The sequence below is a fragment of the Lytechinus pictus genome, chromosome 3 (assembly GCF_037042905.1).
Source record: "Lytechinus pictus isolate F3 Inbred chromosome 3, Lp3.0, whole genome shotgun sequence".
NCBI lineage: Eukaryota > Metazoa > Echinodermata > Echinoidea > Temnopleuroida > Toxopneustidae > Lytechinus > Lytechinus pictus.
The window spans coordinates 36,296,936-36,318,576 of NC_087247.1; the positions used below are offsets into that span (position 1 = coordinate 36,296,936).

Here is a 21,641-nt window from a genome sequence, read left to right on the forward strand (position 1 = left end):
CTTGAGGGATGGGGGCCAAACGGTATATATATATATATATTAGGTGATTTCATCTGTTTCCTCATATTATGGAAATACATGACCTATCTCTCCTTTTTATACCTTTCTTCACTGTACTTTCCCAAGGTTCCGTGGAACGGTTTTGAAAGTTTTAGGGCCGGGGGATGACCATGTAAAAATGAATTACAATCGGACTAAATATTTTATTTTTTTTTACATTTTATTTGAGCCTCCTAAGATTGAGATCAATAAGTTGCTATACCCCTATGTGTAGGTCACTTTGACGCCCCTTAGAATTAGATTGAGATCGATGAGCACCCCTAATTGGGAGACCCCGTGAATAAAGATCAAGTCCACTCCAAAAAAAAGTTGATTTCAATCAATAGAGAAAAAAAAAATCAAGGAAGCATTATGCCTAATGCTGAAAAATTCATCAAAATCGGTTGTAAAATAAAAAAAGTCATGACATTTCAAAATTTTGCATAATTTTCACAAAACAAGAGTCGATGATGTTTCTCACTATTTCTTAAGGGCGTCGTGGTCCGGGTCGTGTTCCTGGATTTAATCCAGCACTATAGGTCATGGTCTAGTATAGTTAAGACTCTTGTCTTTCAATCTGAGGGACGTGGGTTGATTCGACTCCCAGCCATGGCGTGTTTTCCTTCATCTGCACTCAACCCCCCCCCCCCCCAGCCTGTAGGCCCTTGGAAGCCGTGAGAGAAATTTATTTTTATATAGGGGGGGGGGGCTATTTTTAAGAAATGCAATTAATAGAAATAGTGAATGGATGATGTCATCAATCCCCTCATTTTGCATACCGACCAGGAAGTGCATACTTTATATAACAGTTTGTGAAGTTGGGCGAAAGATTAACAGGATCATTTTACATCCGATTCGGATGATGTTATGTTTGTTGGATTTTTCCCCTTTCATTCCCGTCGACTCTTTTGCTATAAAACAAATTTTTTTGTCGGGTTCAGTCAGTGCCAGTGTTGCTGCCCTCTACGTTCGTTTTGGTATCAGTACCTACCTCAGGTGCATAAAAATAAAATTGTGTCCATATCGGCGGCAAATTTAATTTGGAAGGGAAAAAATGTCCCGGCAAAGCTACACTGCAGTTGAAAACTTGGCCCGATCATTCAAGACACGTTTTGATGTGAGTATTTTTATTGAAATTTTATGAGTAAAGCGTATTCGGCCATGTTTAAGTGATCCAACCAGTCACAGTCACACAGCACAGGCCACAGCATTCATGAGCATGCAGCATAGGCATAGTAGGCATAGCCACAGCTCAGCTCCGCGGCCGCGCCGCGCCGAAGTCCAAAGCGAAGCCGCCGACGAAGCGAAGGCTACGACCTACGTTAAGCCTAAGGCGCGGCTTTAATACTTACTAGGCCTAATACTGTCTATATAGACCAAAACTCGGTCTCTGACTCTGTTAATATTCACTCACACCAAAGTCACTAGTGCCGTAGTGCGAGGTTAGTACTTGTACTTGTATATTTCCTTCCTTCCTCTGGCTCTGGTCTTCGGACTCGGAGTCGGAGATCGGCGGCAAGCCGCAGAGTTCAGGGCCAGGGGCAGGGGCATGAGGGGCGGTATTCTCAAAACGTTCTTACATGTATGATGGGGGGACCTAAAGCTACGCACTTTGTTTACAAACGATAAAAACTATGCCGATTTTTATATTCTAACAAACCATCTTTCACAAATTTGTGTTAAATATTGTAAAGATTCATAACCAAAAAGAAAATATCACAAAACTCACTAATACGAAAATCCCGCCGTGTTTTCCGAACACCTCTTGATTTCGCCGCCTGATGTAGAAGGGGTCCTAAAGCTACGCACTCAATTTATCATGCAAAGAAAAAGTATTTCCTGTGCCTGAACTTCTAAATAATGTTCATATTCTTATAGGAAAATATGAAATCAAACTGAATATAACTCCAAAATTCCAAACAGTTGCTGGTTTTCTCTGTATTTAGCGATTTATTGCAGCCTCTGTAGAAAAAAATGAATAGGAATCGTTCGTCACACTGCAGTCACTAGCTCCACACAGAGTGCGCATTTTGCAATTGAAATTGCATGCGCATTGGAGTGGTGCGTAGCTTTAGGACCCGCGTAGCTTTAGGGCCCCCTACCATACTAGGCCCTATCTTAATATTGTTCTTATCTACGTCACGTTCTCAAATTGGTATTCTGAAAACGTTCTTATCTTTTTCTTATCTTTTGTTCTTATCTTTTTCTTATCTTGCCTTCCATCCTATGCTGAGCGCGTAAATTTATTACATGCGCATAATACAAAAGCGCGCTAAAAAGATAAGAACAAAATAAAGATAAGTGGTATTCTGAAAACGTTCTTGTATTTTATCTTTCTTATCTTTTACGATATTTATGATAATATTTAAGATAGCTAGAGGGTTATCACATCTCACGATGTTCGCGTTCTTTCTTGCTCAAAAAAGATGGCCACTGGTAATAACATGTATTCTTTCCATCCTTTCTTTCATCCACCCTTTATTTTGTTTTTCACCTTTTTTCTATCCTTTTGTCTTTCTTTATCTATTTTCACTTTTTCTTCATTTCTATCTATCTACCTTCCTTTCTTTCATTCTTCATTTATATCTTTTGCTTTATTTTTTGAATTTTTTAATCTCTTATTTTTATTTTACTTTGTTTCATTTACTCTTCATCTTTCTTTCTTTTTTATTTTCCCTTTTTGTTCTTTTTCTTTCTTTCTTTGAATTAACCTTTCTTTCGATTTCTTTCTTTAGTCTTTATTTTTGCTTTAATTTCTCTTTCATTGTTTCATTTTCCTTTTTTCTCTCTTCCTTCACCTTTTACATTTTTTTATTCCTTCTTTTTCTCTTTCTTTTTTTTCTTTCACTCGTTTTTTCTGTTTTTTTCAGTTCTTTATTCCTTCATTTTATCCTTTTAATCTTTTTTTGTCCTTTTTTGTTTTTTCCTTTAAGTTTCTTTCTTTCCTTTTCTTCATTTAAGTTCTTTTTGCTTGCTTTCTTTTGTTTATTCTTTCATTATTTTCTGCTTTGTTCCTTTAATTTTTTTTTATTTCTGCTTCATTCTGACCCTTTTTTGTCTCCTTTCTTACCTACTTACTTTCTTTCTTCCTGTTTTATTCTTTGTTCGTACCTGCTTTATTTTCTTTACTTACTTTCCTTATTGTGCACGTGTCTCGGAATAATAATCAGTCATTGCGTATAAAATGCCTATTTCGCGCAATGCGCCAGAAACAGTGTTCGCGCAGTGCCCATGATATTCTCTTGACATAAGGAACGCTTCTATTGGTTAAACTGACAATATAAAGTGCATTTTGATTGGTAATATCCAAAAAATGGGCGTGTTGAAGATAAGAAGGAGGCAGTCCTTCCAGAGATAAGAACGCGTTAAGAAGATTTTCAGAATACCGATTTGCAATGATTTTAGCGTCTTCTTATCTCAATGAGATAAGATAAAAGATAAGAACGTTTTCAGAATACCACCCCAGGTCTTTTCTTGACATGCTTGAAGTTGATGGTGCAGTCAACATAGGTGGATTTTTAGGATGTATCTTAAGACTTAGGCAGTGACATGTCAGAGAGGAAGCAGAGGAGGAGGGCAGGGAGTGTGAGGGAAAGAGAATGGAGGATGCAAGCAAGCCTGGATGCAAGGATGAGGGGGGTCATTTCCAGTGAAATCATTTAGGATGTGTGCAGGCAAGTCAAGACTCAAGGTTCTCAACATGCTGTAGTAGGTCTAACCTAGTCTTGAGGACTCCGTGAGCATATTTTTTATGATTTTGATATTGTCATTTACTCACGGAGTCTTGACAGGGCATCCTATCTGAGTGTAGAGAAGATACTAGTCCAGAAGGGAATTCCCTTCATATTTAACATTAGAACTAGTGGTCCATGTATAGACCAAAATTTTATTAAATTGCATACCCTTATACTCCTAATGCGTGTAAAGGTATAGTTTCCCCCCCAAAAATAAGAAAAATTCGAGTTTTCTTACCAGACCGATGTCATGTATCCATATTGTAAACACTGCGATACAATAGCCTGACCCTTGAGCCCACTTCGATATGACGTACACGTACGTAGAGGCATTAGGAAGTGCCGAAGGGGTTCATCGATTTTTGTCTTTATTTCATAAAAATATATAAAAAGAACTGGACCCAAATAAAGATTATTAATATTATTCTGTTTTGGTCTGAAATGCACCAAAACGGGGGAAAAAATAAACTTAAAACAATAAAAGGACAAGAACAGTGACTCACTTCGGCTGTCGCGCAACCCCCACTTCCCTGGTTTATCCGTACTTAATACATAAACATATGGCCATTGAGTCCCTGTACAGATCGAGTTAGAACTTTGGTCTCTGTAATTGGTGAGTGGAGCCAACTGAGTTCAACGGAACAACCAATATAACAGAGACCGAAGCTTTAGGTCTAGGGTCGCGCGTGCTGCGACGCCACTTCTGCCCTGGCGTCCACAACACACGACTTCTATCTTTAATACAATAGTATGGCTTGATTTTTCTGTGCGCGGCGGCATGTAGATCTAATGAACCCTTGGCCTTGAGTGGATTGGTTATACTGGTTGTTCCGCTGAACTCTGATGACTCCACTCACCAATTACAGAGGACGAAGTTCTAACTTGTTCTGTACAGGAAGTCAGAGACTCAATGGCAGTAATACTAGCTAAGTTAAAAAGAACCCCCACAAACAAGTTTAATCTTATTATTAAATTACCAAAGAAGACCGTTGTATTTATATCGTACCCTTGCCTTAGATACCTCAGGCAATGGTTCATGTAGGATCCACTACACTTCACCACCGCTACACCTACCCGAACCATCGGGCGATGAATACTCGCTCACAAAAACCAGTGACAAACTGTGTCACTTTTTGGTAAAAAAGGCAACACGTCATGTAAAAAAAAAGGACATAAAGCGTACTCTACATGGACTAAATTGGTAATTTGAAGCCGGTTTGCAGTTCCCCACATGTATTAATTCACTGCCGAATTCAAAATGGCAAACGCAAATTGTGCGCATCATGCGTTAGTTTCATATTAACAAGATTATTGGAAGACGGCAAGTCGTGAAAAATAGACAGTGAACTAGGGGAATTGAGGTCACTTAATCTATTTTAGCACTCCCAATCCCTGTAATTGCTGTCTATGTCCCGCAGGGGTAAGTGAAAAAAAAAACTGTCCCTATAAACAATGACAATCTCAATTTATCAAGACATGATTTGTCTTGGTTTATGAGGATATCCTTGTTTTCTGGGACAACCCCAATTTTTGGATCAGTGACTCTACTGATCATAGAACACTAGAATAATCCAAAAAGCGTAGTAGATGTAGGATTCTAGATCTAGATGATAACTCTAAGACTAAGTTAGTCATTGAATGCATTTTTTTACCCATTATGATTTAAACCTGTCATGGTATTTTTTCCGGCTCTTAGCCTTGGGATTCAAATTTAAATCTAGCATCCTCTTGAGTCTTGATAATGCTTTTATTTTCATTTCAAATAGCAGTTTGAGCTCATAGTTTTACACTTTACATATTTAATAGTTTTAGGCCTGTCAACTACTCCCTTTCCCCCCCCTTTTTTTAATATCCATTATATCATATAGGGAAAGAAAACTCCTTTTTTGTCCAGATATTATGTACAGTCATCTATGGGAAATATGCTGTGACTCCTTTTTTTGTATGTTTACAGGTTGGTAGGCCTGTACTTGGATATTAAAAAACTGCTGTCAAAAATGTTATTCTGAAATTTTCAGCCCATTTGATGCTGAAAATGTGTTACACAAATATGCAGATATTTTATTTTGATCAGGCACCCGATTAAATTAAAATCTCATGTAAAATTGGTAAATTCATCAAATAAAACACATTTTTAGTTTATATCCTGAAAAATTCATCAAATCGGTTGTGAAATAAGAAAGTTATGATAGTTATATGCATAACTTGGTGATATTCAATTAAGAGAGTTGACGATGTTCCTCACCATTTCTTTTGTTTGTCATTTTTTAAATTATACAATATTTAAGTTTTTATAGATTTAACATTAAGACTAACTTTACTCAACCACAAAATTTTCAAACAATATTAATTTCACATGTTCTGGGATGATAAAACTTTGCTTCACATGACAATGAGTAAAAAATTAAATATTACATTTTTCATATAATAAAATACAGAGAAATAGTGAGTGGATGATTTCATCAGTCCCCTCATTTGCATACCAACCATGATGTGAATAACTGTTTTGTTGTAAAATTAAGCAAAACTTTGAAATGTATCTTTCTTCATCTTATTTTACATTTTATTTTGATGAAATTTTCAGTGTTATGCATGTTTGATTTTTCTGTTTTTATTCAAATTAACTGTTTGTTGGGGTGGACTTATCCTGAAAGCAATACTGAGCAAATTATTAGATGATACCTAATGAAAGTTACATATTAACGAGAAAATTATTACTCAGTATCCTTTTTTAAAAAATTAATGTGTTATACATACAGGCCCTTGATTGTCCTTACGTGGATGGGGTAGATGAAACCTGGATTTCCGAGCTTCTTTACCAACCAGGAGAAGCAAGGATAAGATTACTTCAATGGCTTCTATCTAGGTTAGTCATTTCCCTTTAACTTACTGTATGAACGAAAGGAATGACAACAATATTTTGTTAAACTCTTACTGTACATTTAATTACATTTACTGTATACATTAGAATTAAATTAATGTGATTACAAGTATTGTTTATTTCAGTTAGTGGTTATTTTTTAAAGACTCTGGAATAGTCTCCCTTCCTCAATAAGAAATGCATTATCAGTTACCTTGTTCAAAACCTAAAAACCTACAAATACCAGAGTTTCAATAAATAAGTCACTTTTTGTTACATAATTTGAAGAGATAGTAGGCTTCCTTTTCCAGTAATTAGAACTTAATCATACTTTTGTGTATTTGTCTTGTTAACTAATTTACCTTCCAAGTATTGTAATGTGCAGTTAAGTATATACCGGTAGATAATTTAATTTACTATTATTTTTATTATTATGAAAGACCCTTAAAATGGTACTTCATCTTTTGGAAATTCTACTATTGAAGATGCATGATGATGAAATTAGTATTTGTGCAAGATAAATCTAAAGTAATTCTCTTGAATAGTCACTTCCTTCAGAAAATCGTAGTCAGGTATCCGCTTTTGTTTGATGCCGCTGATCCACAATTCATTGGAGTGCTTTGCGAAAGGCAATTTAGGAACAACTTTCCATTTTCCCTCTTTGTAGGTATGATGTGAAATTTGCAGAGCTCCTTGACAACCAATACTGGACAAGTGAAACTAAAATGGACAGCAGAATACAAGGTGGGTTGTCATTGGGCAAGATGTGATATTACACAAGATTACGCAGGTGTGCTATATATGTAAAGCACATGCGATGATCCTTATCAGTAGAGTCCCTGAAAATGGTAGATAGTGAAGCAAACATTTTGTATAAAATTGTGTGGTTTATAATTGGTGTGTCCGCTTTGCTTCAGGATACAGACCCGTTTGTAGTTAAATTTGAGTAGTCGTGATAAACAGACATTTTGAGAGAAAACAGAGAAAAGTTTTCTTCAATTTCTAAAATCAATTTTCAATGGAAATAACATCTCTTATATTATGATTAGATTGGTCGACAGATTTCGCAAAATTGATTTTAATGATTAATAAGCCATCCCTGGTAAATATAACTGTTTCTCTTGAATTCTTGAGGTTGCTATGTTGGGTAATCTTGCTAACTGATTTAACACCTTTCTTTTTAAAAGTGCTTATTCTAATGAAGAAGGAATGAAGGTAATTTGGATGAAAGTTGCTTGTGACTGAACCAACTCCAAATTGTTCGATCAGTATTGAAATTTATTGCAAGTAGACAAATGTTTTGATAGTCGAGAATTATTTGTTCAAGGACATTTAACCAATGTTCTAGTGAAGGTACCAGAATGTGTAGTAAGTTTGGGAGTAAACTTCTTCTGAACTTTTTATTCTCCTTAGCCATGACTAAGCTGTGTTCTTGTCTTGGACTCTGTAGACCAGGGGATGTCGATCTTATAAGGGTAAGTGTTAAGAATTATTTCTATTCCTGGTTCATCTCAGATGAAACCCAATTGAGAGAGAGACAGAGTGTGCATTGACTCTCTGATGAACCTGGGGCGGTATTCTGAGGTCATTTTATCTCTAAAATATTTTATTTTATCTCTTAAATGAAATTGGTATTCTGAGATGATATTTTATCTCTCAGATAAAATTTGAAATTTTATCTGAGATAAATTTTATATTGCGTATCTAAAGATGATATGCGACAGACCAGTGTCTGCGTAGACATGTCCACCTTGTATCTAAACATTGCAACGTGAATAATGTGCTTGTGCCAATGTTACTTTGAAGAAAAAAATGAAATAACCTTAAAATAGGGTGGGGACTATTTTATCTTTGCGAAGTTCATTTCAGCAATATTTCTAGGTGAATTAGTTCCTAAAACTGACATGAAAATTAAGAAAAATAGGAATTACAATTAGGAATTATATCAGAAGAGTCTTGACTAATATTGTCTTTGAAATGATGCTTGTAATGATGCGATATTGACATTAAAAAAAACTATGAGAGTAATGTCATTTTCCAAAAAGAAATCTCTGTTTAATGATGCACTAGCGAATAATGGAAGCGCAATTGAATTCAATAAATTGACGCAATCTCGCACCTTTGCCACACCTGGTGGAATGAATTTTTATTGGTTGAATGAGATGAGAGTGCTGTAAAACCACGTTTCTCATTGGATATTGCTTAAAAAATAGGTGTGTCTTGCAGAGTTAAAAAGAAGATGAAATGGTTCTCAGAATACCAACTCCTAGAGATTTTAAGGGTATTTTGTCTCACTGATTTTAATTTCTTGCAGAGATTTAATGAAAATGAAATGGTTCTCAGAATACCAATTCCGAGAGATTTTAAGGGTATTTTGTCTCACTGATTTTAACAAAGATTAAACATTTTATCTGAGATAAAATGGATCTCAGAATACTACCCCTGCATTGCATGCTGCAGGTCTGATGTGTCATTAGAAAAACACAGCTAGAGCATACATTATGCATATTATGCGTATACACTAATGCATGTGTATCAGACAAACTACTGGATATCGCAGCTTATAAGCACCTCATTCAATTTGACATTGTTTTCTGGACTGTAGTGAAGTCAATACCTAGAATATAATTCACAAAGATCCTTCGTAAATGGCATTTTGACCTAACAGTAATGCGAACCCAGATAGCTCACACATTAGCACATGGGAAGCGGGCTACCACGAATCATTGTGATGACGGATTGAATATCATGTACTCATTAACACTAAGGCGTGACTTTTGATTAGACTTAACTCTTTCTGATATGAAACACCGCAGAATGTATATGTCTCAATAGTTAACTTATTTTCTTTTCCTTTGAAATTTAATAGTGAATGCTCCTCTCAATCTCCTCCCTCATTTGCCTTCAGGGAGTGTCTACATCAAAATCCAAACAGGCTGCATTCTGGGATAAGTTACTTGACATTGTAACCATAAGTGATGCATCAGAAGAAACGCACAGAGATGTCATGTCTAGTCCAGGGATTGTCAGGTAGGCTTAAATTCCTTTAAAAGCCTAAAGGTGTAGATTTCGCCTGGCACTTAACGTAGTGGTCACACCCGCCTCTTCTTTATTCATACAATAGCACACAGGCAGCTTCCAATGGCCACAGGTAAAAGCTATCAGGATGATATCCAAATAAATTGTGCTGTGGGGGGTATGCCAACCGAGCTTGATGGTGGCCATCCACGTACTCTGTCTTGGGAACCAGTGATGTTTAGAGAAGGGCATATTTCTTTAATATTAATTTGATTATAAAATCCATATGATGGTTGTCTGTCCCTTCTCATGTGCTCAATATTTTATTACCTTGAAATATTAGTGAGAGTTTGCCATTATGGGAGCAGTTTTGCCATGACTGTCAATTCATATCATCTCTTGCTCATGGAAGAGATCTGCAGGAAGCCCTATCACCTAAGATGACTCTATTCCCTCCAGATATCACACGTACTCTCGCTAAGAGAGCAGCCGATGATCAACACAGGTAATACTCTGAATTATTTTTTTATTGCTGTGTGAGATGAAATAATCTTGTGCAATAGTGCAATTCTCCATTAGAAAGACAGTCATGCTGATAGTCCTAAATAACAAATACCTTATATCAAGCAAGGCCTTGAACAAATCACAACTCACTACCATGGTCAAGCAGGAGTATAATGCATCTTTGGTTTTTCAAGAAATTTATTCATAGAAAATGAAACAATTTTCTCATAATTCTACAAACAAGGTTGTAAACCTCAAATATCAAAATGTTAGTAAAAAGTTGTTGTGCTGTGTGTTTTAACACCAAGCTTATCAGGATGGAAGCATCTATTAGCCCATCACAGAATTTGACAATTGTCAATTGTAAAAAGAAAGGTAAGGTACAAATGGGCATGCAAACTTATACAGGTAATTATGGATTCCCACACAGGTTGATATGAATTTGATGATGGTTTCTATTTCTATTTGGGGTAGGCAAATTTTGAATAGGCGCTTATTGTTTTGGTGCCATATAAATGCCTTTTATTATTATTGATATAATGTTCTTTATTTATTTTCTCACAAGGAATGTAGTACTTTTATGATATATGCACATTATATTAATGGTGGGAATGCCCTTGATGTGACTGTATTATAAAGAATAGATATCACTGTATCACAAAACATTGTAAGAGTTGTATTAGTTTGAACTCCATTTCCAACAGGCACCGTTTACAATAGAATGTCTTACTTTTATTTAGAGTGGCCCTACCCAGCATTGATTCCCTGTTAGAAACAAGCACACACCTGTCTATGGAACTACAACAAGCAAATCAGCATCTCAAGGACCTTCAGAAAGCAGTGAGTGTGGTTCACTATGTTTCACCTTCATGGATGTAGTGGCTAAACTCTTAGCATCATTCCACAGAATGTACCCCTTTGGGAGACCACTTACAGACCAAATATTTGCAAGATCATGACAGAGAAATATTGTGTCAGCAGAATGACTCTAAAACCCCTCAAAAGATCATTAAAAAATAAACACCAATACTTCGATAATTTTCAGTTCCTCATGCCAATCTTTAAATGGTCTTTGTTATCTTCCAATAATTTTGCAATGATCTCTGAATGATGTTTTAGTGTTACAAAAATTGTGTCAATTCTTGAAACAGGTGATATATAATTTGGTGAGCTTTTTAGAAATCATGGATGTGGTTGAAAGACACGAAGGCCATTTTCATAAAATTTTAATCCTTGAAAGACCACTTACAAGGCCGAAAGGACATTCAGGAGTCACCAGGATCAAATTTGCTGGCTCTGTAAAGACCTGGAAGACCACAGCAGCCTTTTCAGCAAGATCCCTTTTAGTCCTTGAAGACAGCTGAAAGTATACTGAGAGACCAATAAAGCTATTGAGAGATCACTTAAAGATTATCTGGCATACTACCAGAGATCTTTGTAAGATTTCTAAAAGACTGACCATGACATCAAAGTTGGGATCTGTATACAAGCTTGACAATATTTCTGATACCTGCCTAAAGTGAGCAATCAAGCTAGTACTGCTCTACTCTTCCCAAACATGGCTTAATGTTTTAGCTTTGTAACCATGGGCTTTGCGGAATTTGCATAATTGAAAAGAATGGACACTACCCAGTTTCTACAGAAGGGGTGGTGAGATTTGAAATTTAAAAACTGGTCTGTGTGTATCACTTTCTGAAAAATAGCAGCTGGACAATATTAGCATGTTATTGTTAAGTAAAAGAATGGTATTGTCATGCTCATTTCCCTATGAGAATTTAATGCTTCCATTTCATATATTTGATTGACATGTTGAGTGAGATTATCAACCTGCTCCTCCTTTGCAATGTCATCCAAGTATTGCTTCCAGTAATACCCACCACCTGTTGTGGAAGATCTAGAGCAACAGACTATGGTCAATACTCCATGATCTTTAACAAGTATTCTGCACCACCATTAAAATCATGACGGTAATTAATTATTTGAAGTCTCAATCAGCTTTTATAAATAAATTTGCAACAGTAATAATCTTTCATTGTATAATTTTGTCTGGCCTGCATAGCAGAGCGAGATTTGAAAATTTTTGAATGATTTTGATAGGGCTCTTTATAAAAAATTATTAGGTCAAACCATAAAATGTGATTACTCTATTGTGAATTAATCGTATTTTGTTTGAGCTCCTTTGTATTTTCTTATTCTTCTGCAGTATCCTTATCCCACACCTGACCCTAAGGCATCAGACAAGGTTTGTCAGACTATGAAGTTGGTTCTGTCAGAGCTGGTACAGCTAGTGACGAGTTTCATCTTCATGTTTGAGAGTGAGATGCGTCAGTTCTGCAACAAGGCTCCACCCAAACTAACTCAATTAGGACCAGCCATCAAGAGAGTACACACTCTGCTCCAGCAGTTCTCAGGAGTAAGCATGAATTCTATCATCTCACTACTGTGCATCTAAGAAAAAAAAAAGGAAAACTGCACTTTTCTGTTAAGCTTTCCAGCACAGAGAACTATTCTCTTTTTATGTTGATTCTTTACAGGGAATGTGTAAGAAGCGTCATGGACAAGTGAACTATGAATAAATATTTACATATCATTGACAAATGTCTTATGCTTAACTTTGATTTAATTATACTTGGTTTTATTTTTATGCTGTATCAGTAATTTCTATCCTTTAGCTAGTTTGCATTCTTAAAATGACTTTGTTTTATATTATGTTAATATTCATGTCCTGCACTGTAAAGCTCATAGTGTGCGCTTTCTCTATTATGCGCTTAATAAATCAGTCTTATTATTATTGTAAAAATATTAGTGTTCTCTGCATCTACATCAGCCAGTCTGCTGCCATCTAATGTTGTGCAATTGAACTCTTATGTTTTTTTCTTCATTAAATATTGATTTGATACAGCTCCTGACAAGCCTGCAGTCAATGCACACATCATATTACAGTATTGTTAATACCAAGGGGATCCAATCAGAGGATACTCATCCTGCAGATCTAATGGGTAAGAAAGAGTCTATTACTTACGATTATACGATACCTTCCATCTAGAATACCATAGATCCCTAAACATGTATGCTGAAAAATAATCCTACTGGTGAATACTAGATGAATACCCTCAGATGACTGTTTTAACATAACCAGGTGTCTTAATGCACATTCAGAGCTGCTAATTAGTACAGATCTTCTGTATTTAGTACTGAAAATGAGAAGAATACTGATGGTTTCAGGCAAAATACTGATTTCTAAAGTTTCAGTTTTATGTGTTGTCCTATGTTATTTCTTTGAAAAATACCAATTTCCTCACCAAAATACTGAAATGTTCTTGTTCAGGTTAGTAGCTCTGCAATGGTATTGAATGCATAATCTCACGGGTAAGCTGGCTACTCAGTAGCTAGTGTCTCTATACTACATGAACCTAGGAGATCAGATTTGACTTTAAAGCTCGGCTCTTTGTGAGACAAGACAGCCCCAAGTAATCTTAATCTAATAGTTTAGATTTTCTTTTATGCCCTTGGCAGGCAATTTTTTTTTCAGGGTCTACTTTTCACAATGTACTGTCTAAATATGCAACATTGGATAAGCTTTATAGCCGAGATGAATGGGGATTTAAGCATTTTAGGGGTTGAATCACCCCAGCCCCTGTAAAATGTTTTTCCTTGGGGGGGGGGATTGAGTCATGTATATTCATATGTCAAAATACTGAATATTCTGCAATTGTAAAAGATATTAGTTGACAATGGTAAATATATTTTTATCTGACTTTGTACATTCTGTCACTTATGATATTTTTTCTGAATTATCTTACAGCATCAGTAAGCCGCTCAGCCCTGAAGTCTTATGGTGAGTTTGTAACTATAATGGAAGATTCGATACATCGACAGCATGATACATGGTCAGAAAGTAAAGTCCTTGCTGATTCATTTCGATGAACAGGTGCCCCATTGTGGAAACAGTTGCTTTTAAATGCTACTAATACAACACACAATTCTCCATAGCAATCTTCTGATTGGTTGACTATCATGGATACCTCTGATCTCATAGAGGAAACGCTTTTGATTGTGTCTTTGTACAAATGACTCCAGATGCCATACTTTAAGTTAAATGTCAGATGAGACTGCAGCGACGGTGATTTGCCATGATCGATTAGAACATTTTCATTATCTCTTTTTGAGCTAACCAGTATCCCTAACACTTACATTCAACATTCTACTAATAGTGATGAAGGCATGAAATAACATGTAAGTCTGACTTGCTTGAGTGAGATATGATGTATGGCCTGTGTGTATACAGGTACTGCTTAGAACTCTAGTTTGATTCATAGAATGTAAGTCTAATGCATAAAACTGTATTAGTGCCGAACTGGAATAAGATACCCCAGTGATTCTTGTTGACAGGGATGGTACCACAGTGGGCAACTACTTCCCCCTTTATTTTAAGTGATCAAGAAAATGGAAAAGCAGGAAAAGGGGGGCATGGGGAAAAGAGAGAAGAGGAGTATAGTTTACAAAAAGAGCTGGATCATGGAACTGTTTATATATTTTTTTTCATTGAGAATGGAAAAGGATTAAGCCATTTTTGCCACTTTCCTTATGAAAACACCCTGGCACCACCCTTGATTGTAATAATGATCATTTATCAGAAGTCGTTTTATGAGCTGATACATATAAAGTGTTGATACAACAAACTTCTGAATTGTGAGTTTTAAGCCAGACTATAGGCGCCACTTCTTAACCAAGGCTAAGTTTTTGAAATGTCATCATAATTTAGAAAGTATATGGACCTAGTTCATGATACTTAGACATAAGGATAATAGTGTATCACTGAAGATCCTGCCTGAGTTTCAGGTCACATGGCCAAGGTTAAAGGTCATTTAGGGTCAATGAACTTTGGCCGTGTTGGGGGTATTTGTTGAATTGGCATCATAACTTGAAAAGTTTATGGATCTACATGTACATGTACACATGTAGTTCATGAAACATAGATGTAAGGGTTATAAAGTATGTTTTGAACACATTTTGGGTCACATGATCATGGTCAAAGGTCATGTTGGGTCAATGGACAGTATTTCATTATCATATGAGTGTTTTTTTATATTAATTATTCAAAAGCTGTTTTCAAAGTCAGTACTGCTGCTATATTGAATAGCGTAATGCAGGCGAGACTGCCAGAGGCGTTCTAGTGATGTAAGTTTGCCAAAGTGATCATGACATGATGGACGGGTGGTAAGCGTGCTGTCACTAATGACTCCTGAACATTACAGACACCTAAAGCCTAATGGGCCCGAATTGACAAAGCTGGTTTTTTTAAAACCATCTGTTGAACCCCTTGGTATATGTACATTTCCCATATAAATTACGCTTATTTATCGCGTGTATTGAAAAATGTCCAATGTTGATGCGCGCCTTTGTCACAGTGCGCCAAATTGACGCCTGTTGCCATGGTTAAGTATGCTATTTTATTTATGAGTCCACTGTTTTGAATTCATGAGTCCATTCTTTAAACAGTGGACTCATGAATAAAATAGTTTACTTAACCATAGCAACAGGCGTCAATTTGGCGCACTGACAAAGGCGCGCATCAACATTGGACATTTTTTAGTACACATGGTAAATAGGCATAATTTATACCGGAAATCTGCATAAACCATAGGTTCAACAGATGGTTTTAAAAAACCACCTTTCAGAATTCGGGCCATTGAGTTTCAGTAAATGTCTAAATGTCTGAATAAAAAAAGTAAGGAACCCCCACCTCCCACCACCCCCCAAAAAAAAATGATAATGGATATATGTAATAAACAAAAGAATATAAATAAATGAATGAATGAAATATGTAAAAAATGAAAAATGTTTTTAATATTGAAAATAACAAAAGTGGATGAAAAATCAATGTGATAACAATAAATGAAATTAGTAAATAAATAAATAGACCCCATTTTGGTATAACCAGTTTTGGGGGCATGGAATGGCTGAAAATTTCGTTTTAGTCTTAAGTAACTTTCTGTTTTGCAATCAATATTTGTCAGAAAGGTATTTACAGGGCCTTTTTTCATTAACTTGATTTAATAGTAAACTTTCATGTTCGCAAATATTCAATGCATGAAAGAAAGGCACACATTTGTTAAATATTATAATTCACATTATTTAATCTTGTCCAATGCTTTGGACATGCTTAAATCTTTAGCAAATATTATTGAGAATATGTAGGTATATCGGAGATAGCCATGTCTGATTTTCCTTGATGATGGATGCCATAGAGGGAGTTTTCAGCTTCACATATTTCGTGCATAGATAGAAAGACAAATTAAGTTCTTTGATAACTCTTGGATGAAAATGAGTCCATCTTCTTTGTGTTCCAAATATCAAGGAAGACTCTTGCCACATATGACACATGATAAAAGAGTAAAGCCACCAGTAACTTCAATTCGAAGATCACATTTATAACAAGACATTTTGATGAACAGGTACTTTTTGTTTGTTTGTTTTATATATTTTGCCATTTAAAGAAGAGCAACATGAATGTGTTTAGCAATGTCTTCTTCAATTTGCTTTCCATGATTTTCATTTTTTTTAATAGTTCATCTGATTAAAAAAAACCAAAACATCTGGATAACCATAAGATAAATAGCAATCATTTTGAGGCATAGATAAAATACATTGTCCAGTTTATGACTTGCTATGTCTATTGAGGTTCCCCTCATAGGAAAAGTCTCATCATTTATCAACTCTATTTATAGAGATTAAATTTTATTAGCAAAGTAGTGAAAATTAAATTAAAATTTTAAATAATGTTTAAAAGAGTGCATGATGTCATAAGGTATTAAACTGGGTTGTTAGTGAGCTATTTATATCACAAGTACTTCTATTTAGATGTATGAAATTATAAATACTCATCATTTTGGTCCAGAATACAATGTATGGAATAGAAATAGAATTATGAAATAGTTAAGATTTCATATAAAATCTAAAATGAAAAGTGAGCATTTTGATGTCTCTTGCTGATAAATAGATGTAACATCCCACTTGGTATAAATGTCAAAATTTGAAACTGCTGAACTTTGTAAAACCGATTTCGATGACTTTAATAATGTACATCAAACTATTGTTTAGGAATTTTAGGAAATTTGAAAAATAATGGTCTGTACAATTGATGCAGAACAGATATTACCTTGAAATAAACCCTAAAAAAGTTAGGAAATCTGAGTTTGGCCATTAATTTCTCCCAAATCCCAATTTTACACAATTCATATTTGATATCATTCAAAAGATCATTAATTTTCTTTAAAATGACACCATGCTTGTTATGATCATGCCATCACGAAAAGAGCAGGATTCAAAAGTGTTGGATGAGGTCTGAATTGAAAAGCTGCAAAACGAGCAGAAATAGTCATGAAGGGTCAATAAAGAACATGATTCTTTTGTCTACGTCTGTGTCAATAAAGATGAAAATCCATTCAAATCAACCCCCTGCTTTTTCATTTCTGATGTTTTGTTGTGGTTTTGATGGTTCTGGGAGATAACATGGTTTGAGTCGTGGTTTGAAATACTCATGCATGTCTGTTATGTGTTTGCTTTTGCAGAGGTGTGTTTGATTCCATGTTAATGTTGATGGTTGAGGTGCATGAAAACAAAAGGAACTGCTGAGAAAGTCACTCATCACCATGGAAAAAAAGAACAGACTTTCAATATTGTGTCATTTGCAACTTTTGAATTTTGACCTTGCCCCACATTTCAAGGCACTGCACCTCCATGTGAACCATAATCATATCATGTAGGGTATCATTTTAAGGGAAATTAAATTATCTATTCATTGGTATCAATCACACAATAATATTTACTACAACAGAGGAGGAATTATCAATCAAAGTCAGATTCCTAACTTTTTTTGAGGAGTTTAGATGCTTGAATTTATGTTTGTATTGTTTAGATTTTGCTTAATTTTATGCAAAGATCTTTCATTTGTGTTCATAATACCTGTGCACAGATATTTACATGTTATTGTACAATAATATGTCAATTATTTAACATTTGTTCCTTTTTTTAAATACCTTTTTGTATAAAATAATATATGAATAATCTATATCATTTGTGATGATGTTATTTTGTCAATTTAAGGATGCTCCATAGTTATGTTAGTGCGCATCTGCACATATATTTCATGTTGTGCACGTTGACCAGTGGCGTAGATCCGGTCCGAGCAGTGGGTGGATGATAGCAATGTATTGAGCTGAAAATAACACATTTTTGGACACCCCCACATCAAGGGCTATATATATGGGGGTATGTAAGCTATACTACCATCTTAAAGGGGTACTCCAGGCTGAAATATTTATATCTAAATAAATAGAGTAAGATTCACAGAGCAATATACTGAAAATTTCATCAAAACCAGATAACAAATAGCAAAGGTTGTTGAATTTAAAAGTTTAGCAATATATTGTGAAAACAGTTATGTGTACGTGATGAATATTCATTAGATGGGCTGATGTCACATCCCCACTTTCCTTTTTCTTATAAATCATAATTCAGTTTTTCATACATGTGTGAATGGTATGTCTCCCTTTTTGATAAATAAGTTGCAGCAAAGGATATTTGCAGGGATTTGCACAGTGAAATGTGGATTTTAACTCAAAGTTATGATTCCTTGAGGTCTAATGGATGTTTAAAAGCTACACAGAAAAAAAAACATGAACCTATATTGCTTTTTGCATTTTTGTTCATAACGGTACCAAAGTCACTCTCTGCAAAGTTTGGTGAAAATGACATGGATTTTATTTTAACCTTAAAAGTCCTTGGGTATTTTTATTCTTGTTACTCGGGGGGGGGGGGGGGCATTATGGCCTCCCTTAAGATCTCAGCTGTAGATCGGGCGATCGTGACAAAAATTTGCAAGACGGTAGAGAATAATCTACACAGCTACGTAAATTACATTAAATTTATGTTTTATTTTATATGAATAAATAATGCTACTTTATTCATGAAATCATATGTTTGTGGGGTTTTTTCACTCAGTAAAGCTTTAAAATACAAGTTTTTGTGAAAATATTCTCCATAGCATTCCTAACAATCTAACTAAAATCGATGACCTATGTATATTATTGGATTTTTTAAAATAATTTCTTATTTCCTTTATTTTCTGTTCTTTTTATTGATTTTGTGATGAAATTCATCGGCGACATTTCAGCCTTAAATAACATCCCTTAAAATTTAAATAATTAGCTGAAAACACATTTTGTATTGAATTCGTACATGAAATCAATCGCAAAGCTCGAGGAAATTTTTAAGGAGTTATGGCGGTATTTATCCTCTTGAGATGTATGTTGTAATAAACAATGCGAACAAATTACTAACTAGAAATCTGAACGTATCTTAAACATTATTTGACATTTTGTGCAGATGGTATGTATTTTTATTTTTTGAAAATCCAGCGCCAAGTGCGAGCTGAATTTTTTGGATAACTAGACCATTTTCATACGGATCTTTGCATTCATGACTTAATACGAGCGCATGCAGAATGACATCTAGCCATCATCCCACACATAGACACACCCACGGTGACCCACCCTTACCACTATACTCACCCCTACACACATAAACAATTACACATCACCACTCCCACACACACCACCACCCACACACCCACATATTTGTGGAAGGCCCAACATAAGTAACTGCTTCCAAATTAGGCAAACAATTTTGAAGATAAACACTTGGAACAGTTGGCCACTGTTGATCATCGAAAGACCTCACCAATGAGATGAGGAAATGTAAACACTGCTTTATGAGGGGTTTATGAAGTTTTTTAAAGAAGCGTTTGAGAGGGTGGATGCGTGTGTGTGTGTGTGGAATGATATGTGTCTTTTTGTGTGCGTGTGGAATGATATGTGTCTTTTTGTGTGCACACAATTACTTATTTCACACTTTGATTCTTCACCCAGCAACTTGGCGCAATTGCGATTTTACAACCTTCTGGAGATTGCCTTGTACTGTAGTTAGTCATGCAGGCAAAGTTCCATAATGAAAATGGTACCAAAATGAGCGGGGGTAAAATATGTTCATACTTAAGACAAGACAACTCCATACTAATGGGATATTTTTTTATGACTCACTTTGTATAGTGACAACGTTTAATTTGCTATTTTTCAATTCTTCTCTCCTTTTAATTTTATTTCTTCCTCGACTTATTTTTCTGCTCTGCCCATTTTCCCACTTCTCTCTCTATTTATTATTTTTTGCGCCGCTAATTGGAGGGGATGGCAGCTGCTTCGACCCCTCGATCCGCCTTTATCATATATGATGTCCACTCGTGACAATGTTTAACTCTCTCTTGTGAAGATTTTATCTTGCTTTACAACTCTTTCGCACAGAATCGCACTTATTGACTTTTCTTTAAATTTTATTTTGTCTGAAAGTCTCAGTAATTATAACTGGGGGGGGGGGGGGGGGGCTAACCTACCCTTGGGTCCCTGTGAACATTTTTTCCTTGGGGTGCTGATGTAAATTTGACAAGCAAAAAAAGGGTTTCACTACAGAATGAAGGTCATTTTTGTCCCGAGAAATTTAACAAGCAAAAAAAAAGGGGGGCAGTGGTTCACTACAAAATGTAGGTCATTCAACACTCGCTGCACCCAGCATTTTATTTGTCTTTTATCATTTTTATGGACACTTTCTTCTTTTTTTTTACCTATAGTATTTATGTATCGCCATACTGTTTTTTTTTTATGTATTAAATTTCTATGACATTGTTGAGGGTTTTTTTTTACAAGCTATGCTTTCTGATAGTTTCCTCGTCTTTCTCATCCATTATTGTGTTGTTCTTTATTCTGTTCATCTCATGCCTTCATTTGTTTTCTGTTTTTATTTTATATGTTTTTTTTTATGTTATCAGTTTCAAAGTTTTGTATATTCTATTGTGTATGTTCAGAAAAGAAAGACAAATTAATCTGCACTTGAACTTGGAAAATATTGGGGGTGCTTTGCACCCCCGCTTCCCGGAGGGCCATGTCGACCCCACTTAAACGCGTACAAAATGTGATATTGCCATCAAATTGTGTGTTAGAGGACAAGTCCACCCCAACAAAAAGTTGGTATGAATAAAAAGAGAAAAATAATACAAGCATAACACTGAAAATTTCATCAAAATCGGACGTAAAATAAGAAAGTTATGACATTTTATAGTTTTGCTTAAATCCCGGTCGGTATGCAAATGAGGGGATTGATGACACCATCCACTCAACTATTCATTTTGTATTTCATTACATGGAATATGAATTATTTTAATTTTCTTCTCGTTGTCATGTGAAACAAAGTTTCATTCCTCCCAGAACATGTGTAATTATAATTGTTTTAACATTTGGTGGTTCTATAAGAGGGTCCTTATTGTCAAATCTGTAAATATTGAAATATATGATTCAAACGATAAAAAACAAAAGAAATAGTGAGTGAGGGACACCAGCGACTCTCTGATTTGCATATCACTGAGTTGTGCATAT

General features: G+C 35.3%; 1 protein-coding gene across 4 annotated transcripts; it reads left to right on the forward strand.

Annotated features, from left to right (window-relative positions):
* The first annotated feature begins 976 nt into the window (after nt 1–976).
* On the forward strand, nt 977–17,612 carry LOC129257342 (uncharacterized). Of its 4 annotated transcripts, none has more exons than XR_010293063.1 (11): nt 977–1,156; nt 6,533–6,639; nt 7,301–7,377; nt 8,047–8,108; nt 9,542–9,663; nt 9,995–10,156; nt 10,896–10,995; nt 12,359–12,568; nt 13,058–13,154; nt 13,961–15,522; nt 15,724–15,984. XR_010293063.1 is itself a non-coding variant. In XM_064096942.1 (10 exons), exons 1-10 carry the CDS (start codon nt 1,094–1,096, stop codon nt 14,080–14,082), a joined length of 1,122 nt encoding a protein of 373 aa, XP_063953012.1. In that variant the 5' UTR covers nt 1,005–1,093; the 3' UTR covers nt 14,083–17,612. The 4 variants fall into 4 exon arrangements, 2 of the variants coding, with proteins under 2 accessions (XP_063953012.1, XP_063953013.1); XR_010293064.1 differs by having other exon boundaries at nt 1,005–1,156; nt 13,961–15,450; nt 15,812–17,612; XM_064096942.1 differs by having other exon boundaries at nt 1,005–1,156; nt 13,961–17,612.
* The last annotated feature ends 4,029 nt before the right edge of the window (nt 17,613–21,641 follow it).

Excerpts from the sequence above, each read along its gene's own strand:
- LOC129257342 (XM_064096942.1), top strand. The coding sequence starts at position 1,094 with ATGTCCCGGCAAAGCTACACTGCAGTTGAAAACTTGGCCCGATCATTC. Across the intron at positions 7,378-8,046 it reads AATGGACAGCAGAATACAAG|CCATGACTAAGCTGTGTTCT; the intron begins GTGGGTTGTCAT and ends TATTCTCCTTAG. Across the intron at positions 9,664-9,994 it reads TCTAGTCCAGGGATTGTCAG|TGAGAGTTTGCCATTATGGG; the intron begins GTAGGCTTAAAT and ends TTGAAATATTAG.